Below are 21,600 nucleotides of genomic sequence, written 5' to 3' on the forward strand. Positions count from 1 at the left end.
GCCCAACATGCTGCGTTCCTCCAGGCACGCTACGGGCAAAAATGCCTCTGCACATCGGGATGGGCATTTCTTACCCTTAATTGCAAAATAACTTCAGCTCAGTCAGACTAAATAAAGATTAGCTGTCAGTTTCAGCTCCTGCAACACATTCTTGTTCCAGTATGATCCAGACCATTCTATTGTAGATTTGTGTGTATGTTCAGGGTCGTCCTGCTTAAAGGGGCAACTCTACCCCAACCTTCGAACAGGTTTTCCTTCTTGAATATCTTGTATTCAGCTTCATCGGTCTTCCCATCCACTCGGACGAGCTTCCCTGCCCCTGTTGAAGAAAAGCAGCCTAATGCTGCCACTACCGTGTTTTACAGTGGAGATGATATATTCAGGGCGATGAGCACTATTATTTTTCCTTCACACAGTTTCTGTCATGTAAGCCAGACAGTTCAATTCTAGTCTCATCTGACCAGATATCTTTCACACGATTTTATCCCCAATGTGGATTGTGGCAGTCTTTAAAATTGATTTCTTATGGTATTCCTTTTGCTTCTTAATGATGCTGTTTGTTTTCTAATGTTCTCCAACAAACCTCTGATGCCTTTATAGAACAGTTGGATTTATACTGAGATTATATTGGACACAGGTGAAGTCTATTTACTAACCTGGGGACTTCGGGAGGCATTTTCTTGTACTGAATGTTCTTTTCTTTTTATAATAATAATATAAAATAATAATATGAAATATAATATAAAGGTATGTCTACTTTTAAGGCTAGGCTTAAAACTTTCCTTTGTGATAAAGCTTATAGTTAGAGTGGCTTAGGTTATCCTGAGCTATCTTCCTTATTTTTTTACCTCCGTCTTCTTCCCTCCCTGTTGGATGGAATAAGGGGGAGTCAGGTTTCGCCTAAACCGGCTCAGTTATGGTTGAGGTGCAAACACACCCTCCATTTCTGCTACCTTAATAACCCCCTCTCTTTTCCAATGGTTATGGTCAATCTGACAGAGAGAGGTATACCAATCGTTGTGGTTTTTAGTATAACAATGACCAATCACTGGTCTCTAGATGGACAAACTGTCTACTTTTAAGGCTAGGCTTAAAACTTTCCTTTTTGATAAAGCTTATAGTTAGAGTGACTTAGGTTACCCTGAGCTATCTCTGTAGTTATGGTGCTATAGGCTTAGGCTGCTGGGGGACATAATGACCACTTTCACCCTCTTCGCTACATTCTCACACTACTCTCCAATTTTGCATTATTTGCTGTTATTTCAGCTTTTAACTTTGTTCTCTCTCTTTTCTCTTCCTAGAAGCTACACCTGGCCTGACTCTGTGTCTACCTGTGACACCTTTCTGGAGAGGGGCATCGTCCGAGCTTCTGCTGGCAACAACTTAATGCTCACCCTCTACCAATGATCCACATGGCCCTGTATTTCAGTGTTTAACCCTTTCTCTCTACTAGACATGGCGATTGACTGAGCTTTTACTGTGACTAACTCTATGTGCTCTCTTTCAGACACTAACCTTGAAAACCGGCTCAGAGTTTATCTGTTCTTTCTTTCTAGATGAAACAACTAAAGGAGCTACATCCATTAACATTTACTTTTCCTTCCCATAGAAAGTACTCCTGGATCAGTGCTTCTTTGTTCTCTTTGTGTCTCTGCTCTGTTCTCTCAAACCCCCAGTCGGTCATGGCAGATGGCTGCTCACACTGAGCCTGGTTCTGCTGGAGGTTTCTTCCTGTTAAAAGGGAGTTTTTCCTCTCCGCTGTCGCTACATCCATGCTCAGTATGAGGAATTGCTGCAAAGTCAATGCCAGTGACTGTCCACTGTCTCTACATGCTCATCCAGGAGGAGTGAATGCTGCAAGTCACTGACTGGATGCAATCTGTTGGGTTTCATTAGATAGAAAAACTTTTTATCCAATTTGAATAAATAACTGAAACTCACTGCACTGTTCAATGGTTACAATTAATTGGATTGTATGTACCTGACTGTTGTGAAGTGCCTTGAGACGACATGTGTTGTGAATTGGCGCAATTTAAATAAAACTGAACTGAATTGAAATTAATAATAATATAGGCTTTATGGATCTCACAATGGAGAAATTGTCCTCTGCATTGAACCTATCCCTTACGAAGGGCTGTTATTGTGCGGCGTCCAGGGAGCATTCAGGGGCTAAGGGTCTCACTCAGGGACTCAAAGTGTCAGGCTGTGGGATTCGAACAAGGAAACTTGTGGCCTGCTCTCTAACCACTAGGCCAACACTCCGCTTGATTTTTGTCTTCCACCTCACAATAATGCACTACATTCTGTAGGTCTGTCACATTAAATCACAATAAACCTTATGGTTTATCAGTCTGCTTGTATAATTTTGCAGTGTTTCTCTTAATAAGCTGCAGCCATGAGCTTGGTTCTGTAGTGTTGCTCTGCATGCTGCTGCTCTGGTCTGTACAGCTGCACTGCAGGCTTTTCAGTCTGAAATAGCTGAGCTCAGACCAAGTGAATCATGTTCTATATTTGTGCTCATTATGGGGTTACAACAGTATGCAGCTGCTATATGTTGGTATGGTGGATGACAAGAAGATTTAAGGGAATCTTTCTGAGCTGACTATTGAGTCTCCACAGCAAATATTTCTGACAGTTCCATAATGATCTTATGCATGGAGCTCTTGACTTCTTTCACCTACTTCTCCTCCTCCACCCCAGCTGTTGTCCCTCTCTCACTTCCATCCTACCTTTTTCTGTATATCATCTGCTCTTTCTTCCTCCTTGGGATTTCTATTTCCTGTCCCCTCTCTTCTTCCCTGTGATTCAGCTCCTCAGTGGCGACAACACTACTGCCTGTGTCAGCCAGCGCTTCCAGCCCCATTCCAGCCAGGAAAAGCTGCTGCTGGAGGTTGCCGTATCCTGCAGAGAGCCAAATGTGCGTGTGTGTGTAATAGTACGAGCGTACGCAGATGGGAGAGCAAGTGAGTCAGGAAGGGCTGCCTCTCATCTCTCCACTGTCATCACCATCTTTCCCTCTCCCTCCTCTTGTTCTTCTCTGCCATGGAGCTCCAACTGGCTGAATCCAGACGAGATCCACACAAAGGGCTGAGGTAATAACATCTGTTTGTTGCACAGGACATTTTTGTGCATGCAGCCTGACAAAGTGCATTGGTCTGTTCGTGTCTCTGGGTGTTTGTGTGTAGAGCTGCACTGATGTGTTTACTCCTCCTCTTCCTCTGACTGCCAGCTCAAAGTATTAAGGATCCTTAGCCAGAGCGCAAACAGCTGTCCTGTCGTGTATTGGTTGATTTTTCTTGGTGATCTCCATATTGATTATGTAGATTATGTCTGCTTCTTTAACAGCCCAGTACCTGCCCTACTCCTGGGTACTCCTACAGATCACATGACCCACGCAGCATGCCAGCTCATGGGACTGCTAACTCGGCCCCCTTTTACTGTAGATGTGTGTGCGTATTGATCCAAGCTGGCCTGAGAATGTTTGGTTTTGCAGTGATGGAGGAGTACTCTGCAGATCAAAGCTACAAAGACAGTGAATTATTGAACAGTGAGCCATGTCACTTTGAGGACAGTCCTGTGCTTTGTTGTTCCCTCTAATGTATTGTAACCTTATTGGCAGAAGGTCTGTTTGTTCTTTGAGGCATGAATCATATTAGAATTTATTTGTCTGTTAGAGATTTCCCTGTCCCCGTACATACATAAACCTGCATCCTAATGCATCGTGCCCTGTAAAAGTATTCATACCTCTTAAACTTTATCACATTTTCACAACCACAAACCTCAGCGTATTTCAGTGGGATTTTATCTGATAGACCAACAGTAATGCTTAGTTGTGATGTGGAACTGAAAGGATATATTTTTCAGACTGTTGCACAAATGAAAATCTGAAAGCTACGGTTTGCATTTATATTCACCTCCTTTTGCTCTGATACCCCTAAATATGCAACAGATGTTAAACGCTATCTGTGGCAGGGAGGTAACACTGGACACTCTGCTCCGAGTCGATGGGAAGATAAAAGGAGCTAAAGACACGGCAGTCCTGGGAAGAAAACCTGGTTAAGAGGTTCGCCCTTCTGCTGCTGAGAAATGCACAGCAAGAACTACAATGTAATGCTTTAGATCAAAGTATGTTGTTTTTACATTAAAAAAAACATATGAAAAAGATCAAGGGGTGTGAATACTTTTGCAAAGCAGTGTAGGTCCAGTGGAGGTTTGGTAACAAACCTTTAAAGCTGACCAAAACTAACAGATACAATATGTTTTAATAAATCAGCACACTAATCTTACAGTTGACTGCAGTTCAACGCGTGGATTTGTATGTTGTGTAAAATCAGTACATGACACAAAGATAAATTGTTTTAGCTTTCCTGTAAGGTCAAAATCATATAAAGTCACCTGAATTTTCCTCAGCTTTGAACTAAGATGTGACCCATTTAACATTTGCCCTTGTGCTTCCCTGCTTTGATTAATATGAATCAGATTCTCTATGATTAATATAAATCCTTGTCAAGCAGGTAGATGCATTTGAGTGTGTGGCGCTTCCGCCAGGATGAAGAGTGTGTGTGTGAGGCCATGGACATCAGGCTCTGCTGTTGTGTTCTTCAATACACTGGCCTTGTCCTGGACAGGTAAGACACACTCCAACACAAACGGGTTATACAGCACACAGAAGTTAATAATTATTGCATGATTTACCAATGAGAATGCTGACAGTCAGGAAAAAAGAACCTTTACATGACTGACAAATAAGGAAAACTAAGCATATCCCATGATTCCATAGTCTGTAGTCAGACCTTCAACTCTCACTTGATTGTGTAATGAATCATCGCCCTGTTGGTTCCCAGTTTGGGCCCAGTTTGAGCCAAGCTTTAGTTGTTGACAAGAAGATCTAACATTTGGAAATCAGAAGACTTCGCGCTCAGCTCAAAAACTGCAAGGTACAAAGCAAGCCCAAAGCATTACCTCTCCTCCACCATGCCTGACCATTGTTATCGTGTTTGTGCTGATCTGATTTTCACGAAATATAACCTGATGACTGAAGTCACGCACAGTGCAAATCGTGCACCTTAATTTCAGACTGTAGTGTTTCAGGTTCTAAGCTCTTCTTAGCCTCCAACTAAAATAATGAACTTGTAATCATATATTATTGGTATTTTTAATACTAGCTCAAATTACTCCTTAATTACCCAACAAGGTTTAGGAGTCTAAGATATAGAGCACTAAATCAGTTTAGATTTAGATGTAATATTTTCCCTGACTACATGTGCTCTATATTTTATTAATGCTACTCTTGGTGCTATACCACAGGTGCTATTGAGCCCGCTCCTAAAATTGATGGGTGGCAGCAGGCGGCTGTGACGCTTCAGGAGAACATGACACACAAGTTTAACTGCCAATCAGACAGCTGGGATTCTCGGGCTCCGCCGTTGCTGACCTGGTACCTGAACGGGGAACAGCAGGGGGAGCCGTCGCCAAACCTTGGCCGTCTGGTGATGACGTCACAAAAAGATTCTGAGGTCTTAAGACCGGGGACCAATCACAACAGTACCTTCTCTCTGCGGGCCAGAAAGTGGGACAGGGAGCTGGTGTGCGTTGCATCAAACCCAAGGACAGGGGAAAGTTACAATGCAACGGTCACGCTCAATGTCCAGTGTGAGTCTGGGTTAAATATTTGATGGGCCATAAGTCTTTTTCAGCTTGTTAAGCTTCTCCTCTCCTCTGTGCCCCAGTCCAGCCAGAGATCCTCAGGGTAAATGCCCACTACAGTGAAACCTCAGACCCCGGCCTCTCCCTGGTCCTGTTCGCCTTGGTACGCTCTAACCCTCCTGCCACCATCACCTTCGTGGACCAGTCGGGCCAGCTGGTGGCCAATACCTCTGACTTCCTCATCCTGGACTCACGGAGCTACCCGTGGCTGACCAATCACACCCTGAGGGTCACACTGAGCAGTTTATCAGGGAACTTAACAGTGAATGCCAGCAACAGTGTGGGAATGGCTCAGAGCAACCTCACACTGGCAGGTTAGTGATTACATTTTTTGCACCTGTAATGGCACATCTGTGCCAGCAGGGCTTGATTTAGACGGATGTGATCCCCAAGAGCCAAGTTTCCTTTATGAATACATATTACACCAGATTGATAGTTAGGGACACATTCCACTTTATGGTTTTTCTAAGACAATTCATTAAATAAACATCACATCCTGTTGTTTTCTGCAAATATCTTCATCCATACAAAATAATGAACCAAAATGTTATAGTCTCTATGCCATGCCTGTATGTGGTGACGTAACACAGTCACTGAAATACACCCAGAACAAATAATGAGGCATGGAGCATGTACCTAAAGCTTGCTGCTGTTGCCGCTGACATGCTGGTGAGCGAGGGTTAGGTTGGAGGTGACATTAACATCTCTAAACAGCTGCAAATTAGTTATCTACACAGGATCATGACAAACTAACTCATCTAAAAGGGGATCATATGTTTCCTTTGGAAGCTTATAAAATAATGTGTTTGCAAAACATCTACTACTTTTAAGAACATGAAGGCAACTATTTTGGTCCTCCAAAAACCAGAGGCTCCAAGTAACTGGCCTGGGAAGCCCATGATAAAGTTTGGCCCACCCTGTCAGAACTCATTCTGTCATCTAACAGGGGCTAAAAGAAGATGTGGAAGCAGTCTGTAAAAGCTAATATGCAACTTAGCAGTGAGGTTCTGTACTACAGCTGATCGATATGATCATAGGCAGGAGAAACCAGACTGTTTTACCTAATTGCCCTTACATTTCTATCTGGAGTAGCTAACAGGGCATCTTTTTCTAGTGATTCTGCCCCAGACATAAAGGTGATGAAGTCCGTTTAGCCATGTCAGCCTTTCAGAGCCGCTGTTTTTGGTGGAGGTTTGTGAAACAGAAGCTTTTCACTTAGTGTAATTGTAGAAATCCCAGGTTTCAGATTCAGCGTGTGTTCCCTTAGGCAGCACAGTACGAGCTCTTCGACATGGTTCTACAATAACCGTCTGAATATGCAGCTACATATTATCCAAGGATGATATGTTCTACTCAAAATTTGTTTCTAATACTTCTGACACCAAGCGAAAACTTTTTCAACCAGCTCTATTTAGGCCCGGTTCAACTGCACTTGGCTCGCTTTGTGAGGTTTTCCATTACGGTTTTTTTCCATACTGATCAGAGCTGAATAGGGATTATATTTGACTTGCTGTTCACTGATTGGCCATAGGACCAGGAGAAAAGGGAAGGTTTTCACTGAAGTAGTACAAAGAAAAGTTAATAAAACTGAAGAGTGACTACAATAATATTAAATACCACAATACCGGAGCGGGTCAAACCGAAATACAGTTTTACTATTTACAAAACATAAACCACACCTGAAGGCTGTAAGAAATAAAAAGTACACATCAGCTTTCTGAATTACATGCGGGCCGCGCACTGTATTTTATAACATCCCATATCAGCTGATCACACATAAAATCAGCTGTTCAGACGCACAAACATTTGCCTCCAAACAAAACACACCAAACAATACCACCATGAAACAGTGTTTGGTTCAAAGGTTTACAGACGTTCTTTAAGCAAACCAGCGTCTGCAGGAGGAGGGAGCAGGCAGAGAACAGCTGCCCGTAATCAGACTGCCTGTGTCGGGTCAAACGGGAGGAAGACCCCAGCTGTATCCAATATCCAACCTAAAACTAACTCCCCCGCAGTCAAAAGTCTGCAGTTTTGGGCTTTAAAGTCCTTGTCCTCCTTATTGCCATGGCTGAGACAATAACGTCCTCATAAAGCCCAACATTGAAACTTCTTCAGGCAAACTTTGTCTCATTTTCTATCAGAAACCAACGTTTTTGAGTTTAGTTGTACTTTATGTTTTTAGGACTATCTTTGTATTGCTTTAATTTATTTTGTCATTTCTATGTTCTGTATCAGTATATACTGCAGTAAATCAACAAGTTTACAAGAGGGTCTTTTTTGTGTTGATTGTTAAAATTTAGTCCAAGCAAAAACTCAGGCTGTGTTTGCACATTTAATCAGACTAAGCAGATAGCAGATTTTTCAAATTCTTTAAAAATAAAAATAAAAAATCCTCAGGGAGATATGTTAAACAGGAAGTGGTGGTGTGTGTTATATTTATATTTTCATTTTGTTGTTTCCAATCTGCATACTAACCTAGGCTAAGCTGATCACGCAGTAACAAATCAATATTAAAGAAAGTCAAAATGTGAGAGCATTCCTTTAAATCTCTCTCCTTATTCCTCCAGAGTTCCTGCAGTCTCGCGTGGAGGTTCCCATGCTGGGAATAGTTACCGGTGGAGCCATGGCCTTTATGGCCCTCCTCATCCTCAGTCTAATAGTTCTCTGCCTTATGCAAAAAAACAAGAGCAAGATCATTGGTGAGAATAATGGATGCTTGTGTATTGGTGAGCTGGAAACCCTTTGTGGTGTGGACCTTTGTGCAAGGTGGAGCACATAATCACACACTTTCTGGTGTTTTGTTATAGATGAACCAGTGGAGATCCTGATGACCAAGAAAAGGTAAAAATCAGACTAACTTTCTGGATTGATTAAGATTAGTAACACATTTTTTTGGCAAAAATAAATATCTTCTTATACTATTTTCTACCAGCTGAAGAATAAAAAATAACAACCCATCCAAATCATTAAATCCAGGTATTTCAGTCACTTCCATTGCCACAAGTGTATAAAATCAAGCACCAAGAATAGGTTTCTCTCAGAAGCTCACCGAATTCCAGCATGGTACCGCGATAAGGATGCCACTTGTGCGACAGGTCCAGTTCTATGATGTTCTTCAATTCATTTCAATTCAATTCAATTCAAAGATACTTTATTGATCCCCGAGGGGAAATTAGAATTCCAGTACAACCCATCCAAACATACATCATGAGACAAGACAAGGGGGGACGGGTCACCGAGGCTTTGCTGCCCACTCACAGGCGCTGCCCTTGTTAGATAAGAAAAGAGGCCACATTAGGTAAGTAGAGGGAAAAAATCATATTTTACACTTTATCTTTAGCAGGATACAGTTTGAGATTGCAAAAAACCTCAGAACAAAGAAGCAACAAGTTTACAAAACAACATCATGTCGGGAACGGTGAAGGTGGTGTGAGGGGGTGCATATGTTTATCTTGAGCATGTGTGTGTGTGCGAGTGAGTGTGTGCAAGTAAGTCCATGAAGCACTGTCACAGAGGCCATTGTCCTTGATGGTACGTTGGAATGTTCATCAACCGGCCACAAAGTTCTGAGCAGGTCCACAGATGTCCTCAGGGAAGGGAGGGGGCAGAGGGTTACTAAACATTCCACAGTAAACTCTTAGTGGTATCATAACAAAGTGGAAGTGAATGGGAACGTCTGCTACTCGGCCCGAAATGGCTAGGCCACAAAAGCATGGCAGAGTGGGGTCGGCGGACGCTGAGGCGTATGGTGTGTAGAGGTTGTCAACTTTCTCCAAACCTCGTGTGGCCTAGAGAACCTCAAATTTATTTTAGGTTTTTTGTATAGATTAAAACCATACTCTTCCATTTCTTCGTAAGCAGCTGAGCTTGTTTTTAATCACAGTTAGAATAGGGTGAAGCCATTTACAGATTTGCCTGTCCCACTACCTTCGCTGAACGGGACCCCATTTACCATGCTGCTCTAAGGTAAATAACAGGCCCAACTTTTAGGATTCACCATTTTATTTTATATAACCTTGCTGGATTTACCTCATTTAATACTCGTAGGATGAAGCACCGGTATAATTTCATATACAAAGCCTTTTTAGGAAAATTGCCATCATATATCTACTCCAACTTCACTGTACTTCAGAACGCAAACAGTCTCAGGGCCAGTACTTGGTTGCAGTTTAAGGTGCCTTATGTGGACACAGAGGCAGGAAAGATGAGTCTGTCCTATTTTGGCCCATGGTGTTGGAATGATCTGCAGCCCAGGTTGAAGTTGAATTCTTTCATTTCTTTATCTAGTTTAAAAATAAACTGTCAGAGGTTTTAATCACATCTTGAAAATATCTTTCAAAACTTTAGCACACCAAGCCATTTTGGACAATTTAATGCTCTCAGCTTTGTGAGAACAGCTTGGTGTTAGCCCCTTCCTGTTTTAACAGGACCATACACCAGTGCACAAAGAAAGATCCATAAAAACATGATTGAGTTTAGTGTGGAGGAACTTGACTGGTCTGGACAGAGCGCTGACTTCAACCCACCTTTGAGCTGAATTAGACCCCAGTCTTTTCATCCAGCATCAGTGTCTGACTTCACAAATGCACTTCTTGAAGACTGGTAAAAAAATACCCTTAAAAACACAGCTTAACCTTTGGGAAAGCCTTTATAAATGTTATTAAGGTTTATTTGTAGGTAAAGCCAAGTGACCCAATACTTCTGGCACTATAGTGTGAACTGGTTGTCAAATCTCGATGAAATAGACTGAAATTGTTAATTGTACTGTATCTTCCTTGATCGTAAGGATTTAGTTTTAACTCAAAGTAGTTAGGTTTGCGCCTTCTTCCTTTTCAGTCTATTGACTTCAGTTGCTAACAATTTTCACCTAGAATTCATCACATTAATTAATTGCATCATATAAGAAAAGAGTTGACGGCATTTTTTTGACCTATTCGTTTTAGAATCTAAATGTAGTTTATCTTTTCCTAATACTTGTCAGAGGCAGGCCGAATAAGGACTGTTCTATAACATGATAAATAGCCTTTATACCGATTTATTATTTATAATAAAATCTTACAGTTGCCTTACCATTCTCCTTGTGTTACACTAAGGATATCTGGCCTTTCATCACTAACTATGTCTCTCTATATTGGCTCACTTTTATGCCATGTCATGTCTTCCCCCATTAGCTCAATGGAAGAGGAACACTGAGGAAAGCATTTTTTCCACTCTTAAGAAACGTACGTCCATCCTACAGATCAATAACACCTGTGATCCAAGTTTAATACTTCTCCATATCATCCACACAGTGAATCAGCAAACCTGAAGATAGACAGAGCAGATAAGACCAACATCCCCAGAGAGAACATGTCTCTGCCTTCCAACATGCAGCTCAACGACCTCAGCACTCTGAGGAAAGGTAAGAGTTTCCTCCAGGGTTGGACTGGCCAAGAATATTTAGCAAAGACACAAATGGTTAGAGGTTATATGTTATTAATATTCTCTGTATTCTCAACTAAGCATAGTACCTTGGAAAAGTATTCATATCACTTAAAAAAGTTCAGATTTTGTCCCATGAAAACCACAAACTTTATTTTGTCCTTGTTGATTTTATGCGATAAACCAATAGAAAGTAGCACATAATTCTGAAGTGGAAAGAAAAGGGTACAAATTTGAAATGTTTGTGTGCATGTTTGTGCATTTGTATTAAACCGCCTTTATTATGATTACTCTAAATATCCATTGCAACCACTTGCCTTCAAAAGCCACATAATTGGTAATTTAATTCCAGCTATTTGTAGTTTAATCTCAGTATATATCCAGCTGTTCTATGAAGGCCTCAGAGGTTCGTTAGAAAACATTTATTAACGATCAGCCTCATGAAGAACAAGGAACACAGCAGACAGGTCAGGGAGAAAGGTGTGGAGAGGTATAAAGCAGGGATAGGTTATAAAATCAAATCCTAAAGCTCTAAGGATCTAGCTCTGTTCAATACATGATCCGATAAATAAAAAGAGTATTTCAGAAATGCAAACCAATCATTAATCAGAGAAGCAGCCAAGAGGTCCACGATTACTAGGGATTCACAATGTATCAGCATTAACATCGGTGTCGCTCCCACAAGAGAAACTGGGCTGATATTAATAACAGATTTTTATTTCCATCATGTTACCATTTGTGTTTCAGGAGGGGGTTAGCCATGTGGTATTTGTTTGGGTATGTGACAGTGATAGTGATGAAGCGCTGGATTATGGGGTGTTCAACTGAAGCAGAGAAGCAATGTTGTGGTTGTTTGTACGGTGTCAAAGGGTTGAGGGAATATATATAATATTGTTAAATATCAGTTATCTGTCAGAACAGCAATAATAATATCCGATATCGGCCCAAATGTTCTTATGGGTGCATCCCTAATATGACTGTGGAGGGAGATCCACAGCTCAGGTGGCAGAATCTAATCACTGAAGAAATCTGACAAGAAGAAAGCCATTGATGAAACAATACCAGAGGATGCGGCAGCATCATGCTGTGGGGATACAACAGAGACAAGGAAAACCAGCCCATCCTGGAGAAACCCTGTTAGACCTCCAAAAGAAACTGGAGCTGAGGTTCACCTTCTGGAGGCGCTAAGAAATGGTTTGTTCAAAAGCCTATACACTAGATGTTTTAGAGTGGCCTAGTCAAAGTCAAGACCTAAATCTGACTGTGAATATATGCCAAGACTTAAAAATATCTGTTGAAAGATGCTTTCAATGAAGTCTGAATTTGAGCTATTTTGCAAAAAAGAACCACAAATGATTAAATCTGGGGAGCTAAATACAAATGCATGGTACAGTTTTCAGATTTTTATTAGAAGAAAACACAAACAAACATATTACAGTTATGTAGCACTTTGTGTTCAGATCATGAAGTGCTTTGTGTGACTTCGGTAACTCAGGCACAAAAGCAAAACCCTCTAAGCCTAAAAATACAGCGAACACATGAGATTTTATAAAAACACAAGACAGTAAGAAATGAGTTGATTTATCGAGCGTAACTCCTCCACAGTTACAAGGAATTACTTCCCTCCTAGTGGACCAACCAACTATTCTTTAGCATATACTCAAACACTGAGATCAGTATTTGAATTTCATACTTGTGAGTGAGGGCCATGATACGTTTACATGTTGACAGCATGATGCCAAAATGAAAATATATATTTCATTAATATATAATGCACAATAAATGTCTGTGTTCAGAGAAAATGAAGACTAGACATGGGAGTGAAAAAGAAACAAAAAGATTTCCAGCTGAGATATGTTGATCAGATCAGAGCGTGACCGCTCAGCTTTAACACGCTGTTATCTCCAAACCATCCTGCAACATCTTCCCTGCTCATCTTCTCACAGCTCGAGAAGCTGCCCAGCAGAACAGCGTGGGAGAGGAGAAGAAAGAGGAAGAGGAGGAGGAAGATCTGTCTTTAGCCTACGCAGCAAGAGGTCAAAGAGATGCACACTGAACCTATGCTGCTTTCTGATTTATCGCTACCTAGAGTCTTATGGCTTATTTGTGTTTTCGGTTTGTTTTTGACTGTGCTGCTTCCAGGTTTTGCCAGGTATCCGATGGTGGGCTACATCTATAAAGTGAACAGCACAAGCAGCGAGGAAATCTGGCTCTGACGGACGTTTAAGTAACACTCCAACTGTTTGTGCATGTATAACTACGTCTACCAACGCTGCTGTCTGAGAGGAAACGCACTCAGCGAGTCCACCACTAATCAGTCACCTTCAAGCTGGAAACAAAGTTCAGAGAACATCTTGTTTTTGGAGACTGTTCTCCAACAATTGCACAAAACATACCTTTGAATGTTAGTCATGCTGTAAATCAGGTGCTCAGGCGTCTGTTCTGCTGTTATATCGTCTCATTAAGACTCATTAAGTCTGTCTCAGTTTCCTGTAACCACTTTCTCATGATTTTGACCTTTTGGTTGCGTTAATGGAATGCATTTAATGTTCTCCGCTAAAATCAGAACATTTATTTGGACAAATATAATATGAATATGCTGGTGCAAAATTACCGAGTATAGAACTGTTTATGGACATGATTCATGTCCCGTCCTGTATATTTGTATGCATATGTGTATAAAAGAGGAGGGGTATAATAAAGATATTATTGAGATTGTATCCAAGTAAATACTGAGCACGCTGTGGTTTTGTTTCACAATCACCAGGGGGCGCTCTGAAGTGGTTTAAAAGATGGTTATTATGAGTTGTGCTTTTTTACAGTATTAGCAGAAAGTGCCAGTTGCTGCATCTGATGAGAAAGAAATGAAACGATCCACTTAGTTTTTATAACGCAGGTGCAGGAGAGGATGGATGTGTGTGTGTGTGTGTGTGTGTGTGTGTGTGTGCCAGGTGTTAGCTCTGGGTTGCTGTGGCTTTGCTGCAAACAGGAAGCAGAGTTATGTTGTGGGAGCATGTCTTTGCTCCCTGTATGTTTCTGCTGCAGCTCTGGTGTTTCACAGGGAACACAGTTTTTCACACATGATGGGGGAACATTCCCAATAAACAGGATTGGAGATGGAAACAATTATGCAAACTGTATGACTGTGTCAGTTTCTATGTTTCATTAGCTGTAGCTGCTCATTTTAAAGGTCACATATCCCCAAGCAATAGTGCCGCAACTAGCAATTAGTGTGATTTGTTTATTTCCTGACTTCCTCAGATCATTTAAAAATGAATAAATAATGGCAAGTGGAGGAGAAAACAAGTGTTTCTAAGAGTTCATTATAGTTACCTCAACAATTCCTAAAAGATTTGTTTGTGTCAAATGGACTAAATGTTGTAGTTTTATTCAAAGAAACTAAAAAAGGAAAAATGTTAAACCATGCCAATATTGATAGCCAAAACAAACAACTTGTCCAGTGTTCCCTGTGCTAACTTTAATGGTAAAATGCATATTGACATGATGGAGGGCTTCAGATGCAATCAACAAAGCCTGATGAGACTGACAAACCTATCAGGGTAACTTCCTTCTCCTTCTCAAACAGACAGGCGGAGACACTCTGACTGCAGGCAGAAACTAAATCCTTTAACAGCCGAGACCCAGCACTTCATTAGTTCAAGGTTAGTATTTTTATTCCATACTGTCAGAATTACACAGCATTTTGTTTTCACCTCACATTTTGTGTTTGTTAAAACTCTTTTGTTAAAATGCCAGAAAATGTGTCTATTAATTACTTCTAATAATTTGTCTTCATCTAAGCCCAGCTAACTCTAAAGTAAAGTTTGGGTTTTTATTGTGGCTCAGAAGAGATGTGAATGTTGTAACAGCAGCAATAAGTTGTTTTTTATCCTGTGTTCGTTTTAATGATAAGTAAAATAAAATGGTCGTCGAGGATCAGAAAATGGCAGCCTTCCTGTTTTCAGAAATGTGCTTGCTGATGCCTTTGTGTTTTCTTCTGTCTTCAGACAAGCAGCAAAATGAAATATCAGCTGCTGGTTCTCTGGATTCTGACAGGTAGGCTTTATTTATTGCTATTATTGAAACAAAATAACATCTAGCATTGTTTATTAGAACATGGTTTTAATGAAGTCTGTCCAAAGTGTTTTATTTATGTTCATCTAAAATCAGCGATGCTCCCTAAACCAAGTCATTAAGCCCCAAATTATTCATACCCCTGGCAGATAAGGATTTAATATTATTTTTCTGCAATAAGAAGTTTGTTTCTGATAGCAAATTAGGCATGTACCTCTCTAAAGAAAATAAAACAATGTAAAAGGGCAATACAACCCTATATTGGTGTACCTTCATACAGATATGATCTTTTCATCCATCGTATTCAAAAGCAAAAGCAGTCCTACCATTTGTTCTAATAAAACTGCTTTATGCAGACTCAAAGCCTTGAATTAAATCATATTTTAGGGGCCTTGTATAATTTAATATCAAATCAAAAAAGGTTTTAAATTATTTTATTACTCACTCACTCAAAAAAAAAAAAAAATTCTTACAAGCAAATTACAAACCTACCATTGGGAACCTTCCTTCTTCCCTTTTGTACAAAACGTTTCCATGTACCCATATACTTTATTGATGCATTGATGATGCATGGCCACTTTGCAGTGTCTTGTGGGAGATGGCTCCAATTTGTGCCCAAAAAAGCAAGTATAAAATGACCAAAGTACAAAGTTATGAGATGCTGAGGAGGCGAAATGACCCATACAAAAATTGCATGTTTTTTAAAATATGTCAGACAAGGCTCTTTGGGTTTTGGGTCATATAACATCTCGGATATTTGTCCATTCCTAAAGACTAACTCCATCTCTCTCAGAGCGCGTTTCACAAATTTAGTCAATTGCAGTTTTTTAAATCATAACACAGAATTTTAGTCTGAATGAGAACTTAACATTTACAAAAAAATGTATTTATAGAATGTGGGCTTAATGAATGGTATGTTTAATAACGGCTTAATGGTTGTTATTGTCAAAAAGTAGTTGTAGTCTGAAAAACAAGCCTCTTTTTACGCATACTCTTATTTACTGGGTGGTACATAAAAAATCTTTTGAGTAAAAGTTGCTTGATATTTTATGGTCTTATTTACTATGAAATTAAAGAAATTAAGAAAGCTAAAAGAATGATTATTAAAAGATGAATACTTTGTATTGTACCCAACATTTTCCATTTTCGGAAGATTTAAAATTGTCAGTAAAACCTGGATTCTAATACCAGTAGACAAAAACTCCATCTGCATCAACCACTTATGCTGGTGGATTAAATATCTACCATTCCTGAATGGCTGTTGGGCGGCCAAAAAAATTAGCCCAGCAGCCGAAAAATGCCAAACCAAACCCCCCAACCGGCTGCATTTGGACACCCCAGCCTTACAGCTAGAAAATCAGATATATAATTTTCTGTTCTCTGGAAGATTCAAGATTTTTTTTCTGTTACTGTCCACACAATTTATTAAATTCTGAGAAATTTACAGGTTCTGTGAGAAAAACCCTCCTCACAGCATGATGCTGCCATCACCATACATCACCTGTTGTAGAATAAGGACAACTTTTGGCGCAACACCACAGAGTGGTTTTGTTAACAGCCAAACGAAATAAAAGTTTTTGTCTTTTGTGACTGGACTGGCTTGTTTTATGATTTTAGGGCATTGTGCAGATGACAGTTCTATTCATTTTTTGCTGTTAAGCTGTGACTATTTTCTGTTCAATAAATCCCATATTTGTGGAGTTTCCAAGTGGCCAAACCTTTGATCTGCGTGAACAGACTTTAATCTTGTGTTGCTTTACACCCTTGTTCATATTTCTTCATTATCATTGTATGTGAATAAAGTTGGTCAGCTTCATCTAATAATTCTTTGTGTCTTTTCAATTTTTTCCTTCAGCATTTTGCATTAATCACGCTGCAGGCGGTGAGAACATTATTATGCCTAACAATACGAAATTGTGATTTTAATTTTATGTGCATCTAAAAAAGATTCTACAAATTCTTCATGACCCTGGCTTGTGTTTGATTAAATGTTCTTTTCTTTTACACACCATTGGTAGATATAAATGTAGAGAAGGTTGGAGATGGAATCATGTTGTCTTGTACTGAAGGTGTAAATGTTACTGGAAATGGTAAGAACGAGAAAACGTTGCACCTGATGTACCATGACAGTAACACCGGAGAATACACTTGTAGTGAAAATGAAAATGGACCAAACATCTTTGTAAAATATCGGAGTAAGTTCCACAGGAAACCTTTTTTTTTTCTAATAAGCTAACATGGGAACAAAGTGATTTTTTTTATTAGAACAGTTTTATTACATATGCTTAGTAAAGATGTTTAAGAAATTGTTTATTTTCAGCGTGCGACAACTGTGTAGAGCTTGATACCTCCTCCATCGTGGGCCTGGCAGTAGGAGACGTGGTGGCTACTATTGTGGTTGGAGTGGCAGTCTATCTCATCGCTTCTCAAGCTCGGACTGGTCAAGTTAAACCGACCAAGAAAAGTAAAAGTCTGTCTGTCTGTCTTTTATTTTCCATCTGTTGTACAACACAGACACTAAAATACGACCTAAGCTGGTCCAATTTTTTCTCTTTGAATTTCTGTGTTTTCTGAGGTGCGTTTCCATGAAATATAAGTACTAACTTGAAATATTCTTTATGACCGTTTGAAAGTAAGTAATTTAGTACATATGCAGACCATTGATGGGTGTATACATTATTCAGTTTACAAGGAGCTGGCATGTCTAAAACAGGCACCAGAGGGTATAGGTGGTGGCAATGTTTCAGGTTGACCCAAAGCACTTCTGCTTTTGGTCATTTAAGTCCTCACCTGTTTGCAAAGAATGATCCCCACATGTAAGGCAACATCACAGTAAGCCTAAAAAAAACCACCCCAGATATATAAAAACATTTACTATAAAATAACCAGTTTGTCTCTTCTTTTGGCAGCGGGTAAATTCTCACCGCAGCACATTTTCAAAAGATACACCACTTGCAATAGTGGATTTGTTTTCTGATCTTAGACTTTTGTTTACCTTTCTGAACATGATTCAATCCACCTGAAACTCTCTTGACTAAAATAAATATTTAACAAATAAAACAATAAGTTTTAACATTTGATGAAAGTCACCGAGTCCCCTGAAAGTCATCGTTAAAAGAATAGTCTCAATAGTCTCAATATCAACCAAGTAAAATGCCCCCATTTATGCAAGTTTATCAGGAGTTGGACAGTCTGCAGTACAGTTTTTCCACATCCACCCACTGAATTATGTAACTAAGGCTTTGCATTAATGTATACAAGGGCGCAAAGTATTAATATTTGGTACATAGACAATCATTTCTCAGTGCATCAGTAGTAAAAATAAATAACATTAGTAACGCATGAAACTCTGAAGAAAGCACTGCAAAAAAAAGTCAGACAGTTGCAAATAACATTGGTAAAAGAACATTTGAAGTGTTAGTGTTGAAATCTGCCCACCTTTATTAATCTTCATATACCGAACCTTAAATGTAATCAGATTAGACCTTGTTTGTATTGTTGTGGTCATCATTATAATCTGCTCCTCAGGGTCTGATAAACCGAATCTGATTCAAAATGTACAGACCGACAACTCCAACTACCAGGTGAGCTAATTTATTAACGTCTATCAAAAGACTTTTTTAGTCATCCCGCCTATCTCTCTGTCCCTAAATTCACTTTGGCCTTTACTGTTTCAGCAACTGAGATACAAGAACGGAGAGAAAGCTGAATATGATATAATCAAGAAAAAGTAGAAAAGGAGGCCCATGGCAACTCCTTACTGCAAGCAAACCTTTACAGGAGGAAACTTCTGGTCCTGCTCCCCGAGTCTCCATCAGGACAGACTGTTTTATGTGTACAGCTTGTTCTGTCCTCTAAAATGATATAATTGGCTGTATGGCATTTTCTTTGGAAAATAATTTCTGTTTTTCATTTATGATTCCCTGAAAATGGATCTCTATCTGGCCCTAAAGCTACAGCTGTTCTGAGGTACTTGGTATGTCGGCTGAATATTTAGTATCATTTCTCTAACAGTTAAAAACCTTATTAAGTTACTTTCATGGTTCAAAAGTTGCAAATTTGGTAAATAAAAAAAACTGTTTCTATTTTGTAGTAAATAAAATCATAACTTCTTAAATAAGGTAAATATTTACTTGTTAAATTAAGTGTACTATTATTATGATTATTTTAGACATACTGCAGTTTATTAGTAGACTGGCGGTAATAGGCATTTACTTTTATGTTACATTATCCATTCTTGTTTAATTGCATGTTTTACAGTGTTTTAGGCTTTTCATTTTTTTGTGTTACAAACAGAAATTTGATAAAACATACAGTGGTAATATGGATTGAAAAATATTCATTGTTTTACTATGTTTTTACAAATAAAGATCTGAAATGTGTATTTGTATTCAGCCCTGCTGACTCTAGAATTTCCCTGCACTCAGCTGCGAGTGTTTCTGTATGTCTCTACCAGCTTCACACATCTAGAAACTAAACCTTTTTGTCATTTTTCTTTGCAAAATAGCTGAAGCTCAGTCAGGCTTTATGCAGAGCATCTGTGAACTGCAGTATTGCCTTTATTTAGCTCTATCCATCTTCATATAAACTCTGACCTGATTCAAGGTCCCTGGTGAAAAAGAACAGGATCCCCACAGAATGACGCTGCCACCACCATGTTTTACTGTGGGGATGGAATGTTCAGGGTGATGTGCAGTATTAGTTTTCCACTAAATATAGTGTTTTGAATGTGGAACAAACGGTTCAGTTTTGGTTTCATGTGATCAGAGGACTTTCTTCTTCACATTTCATAAAAAGTCTTCTTATAATTAATAATAGTTCCTGCACCTGAGCTGTAGATCTCAGCAGACCACCCAAATGTGTCTGTTTTGCTGTGTTGAACTCTTTCAGTGTTTGGATGATGGACTAAAAGTGTTTCCTAAGGTCTTCTAAGCTCAGGTTATTTGTGACACTTTTCCAAACCGTTATCCCTGATCTGTCTGCTTCCCATCATCTTATGATGTTTTTAGGTTGATTAATGTTCTCTAACAAACACGGGAGGCCTTCACAAGCAGCTGGATTTATACTGATATTAAATCACATAAAGATGGGATCTATTTTATTAAACTAGATATTGTCTGAAGACAATTATTTGGACTGGATTTTATTTAAGGGTCCCAGAAAAAAACACATCTGAATAAAAATGCATTTCACCCTTTTAGATTGTAATTTATTATCATTTTATATTAGCCTATGATATCAGATCTTAAAAACAATCTGCAGTTTGTGTTGTTTTAGACATCGGGTTTTACATTTGGAGAAATAAGGGAGGTATACAACAAGGACAAATAGAAGAGCAGCGGTAAACGTTTATAAACACACAGTTACTGTAAGCACCACAGCAATGACAGGAAACTGAGAAGAGGAGGGTAGAGACGAGTTGATTTCAGTTCTGAAGCTTCTGAAGTTAAGATAAATTAACATCATCATTGTTTTTTTTCCCTCTTCTACCAAAAACTAACTCATTCGTGCTCTAAGAGGCCACATGCTTATTGCTGTCTAAAGTCAGGGGGAAGCTGGGGTCTGTCCCAGCAGTGAGGGCTGGGATTCATCCTGGACTGAGTGCCAGAACCCTGCAATCATACTTTGAGACCTGAGAGCAATCACCAGTTTACCCAATATTCATCTTTCTGTACTGTAGGAGCCAACCAGTCTCTGGAAGAAGAAAATCAACATGTCAGCTACCAGCCTGACAACAAATGCATTTTTGTTCTTTAAATTTACTTGGAATTGAGAACTAGAGATCAAACAATAAGCTTTAAAGTTTCATACAGCTGAGCTGAGTAAACCCAACCCTGATCAACCCCCTACACTCAGCCATACTGAGCCAACGTCTACCCTAAAGCATGCACACACACACTTTTATGACACAGTGCACGTGTACATTGAACACTAGTGTCTACACCAGTGCACGGATGTTCTCTCACCCAGGCAGATGAGCAGATGTAGGTCTGTGTGTGGGAGCGGTTTGTGTTGACACAGTCACATAGAAGAAACCATTGTTTAGACTTCTACTCTGTCACACAAACCTACACCAGGTGTAAATGACGATAGCTGGGGTGTAGGAGGAGTGTTTCCACAAAGCACTACATCTCTGAACTGCTTTTCAAAACATGTAGTAATCAATAATCATCTACATGAGGAAGATCTATTGCATCACATTTCATGCTTTCATTTCCATTCAGTATAACTGCTGTCTGTCACTGCTGGGAAGAACAAACAGAAGAAACAAACATGATGTGACACAACCTTTCCATCCGATGCCTGATAATGTGAAATATGCAGAAACACAGTAAGAAAGGTCTGAGAGACTTGTCGGATGTTTCCACCAAGTCTGTCTTTCATGAGACATGAAGAGAG

The 21,600-nt window shown here is 39.6% G+C and overlaps 2 protein-coding genes across 3 annotated transcripts; both read left to right on the top strand.

The window, feature by feature from the left end:
• The first annotated feature begins 2,518 nt into the window (after window positions 1-2,518).
• Window positions 2,519-13,857, top strand: LOC124884481 (transmembrane protein 25). Of its 2 annotated transcripts, none has more exons than XM_047392415.1 (9): window positions 2,519-3,092; window positions 4,512-4,628; window positions 5,308-5,652; window positions 5,730-6,020; window positions 8,274-8,405; window positions 8,514-8,547; window positions 10,998-11,107; window positions 13,074-13,163; window positions 13,270-13,857. In XM_047392415.1, the coding sequence occupies exons 2-9, from the start codon at window positions 4,550-4,552 to the stop codon at window positions 13,341-13,343; spliced, it is 1,155 nt and encodes a 384-aa protein (XP_047248371.1). In that variant the 5' UTR covers window positions 2,519-3,092; window positions 4,512-4,549; the 3' UTR covers window positions 13,344-13,857. The 2 variants fall into 2 exon arrangements, with proteins under 2 accessions (XP_047248371.1, XP_047248370.1); XM_047392414.1 differs by having other exon boundaries at window positions 2,520-3,092; window positions 4,515-4,628.
• Window positions 13,858-14,416: 559 nt separating this feature from the next.
• Window positions 14,417-19,583, top strand: LOC124884483 (T-cell surface glycoprotein CD3 delta chain-like). The gene is made up of 7 exons (XM_047392416.1): window positions 14,417-14,789; window positions 15,135-15,183; window positions 17,057-17,083; window positions 17,220-17,396; window positions 17,522-17,665; window positions 18,730-18,785; window positions 18,879-19,583. The coding sequence occupies exons 2-7, from the start codon at window positions 15,147-15,149 to the stop codon at window positions 18,933-18,935; spliced, it is 498 nt and encodes a 165-aa protein (XP_047248372.1). The 5' UTR covers window positions 14,417-14,789; window positions 15,135-15,146; the 3' UTR covers window positions 18,936-19,583.
• The last annotated feature ends 2,017 nt before the right edge of the window (window positions 19,584-21,600 follow it).

Source organism: Girardinichthys multiradiatus, chromosome 18 (genome assembly GCF_021462225.1).
Source record: "Girardinichthys multiradiatus isolate DD_20200921_A chromosome 18, DD_fGirMul_XY1, whole genome shotgun sequence".
NCBI classification, from domain to species: Eukaryota; Metazoa; Chordata; class Actinopteri; order Cyprinodontiformes; family Goodeidae; genus Girardinichthys; species Girardinichthys multiradiatus.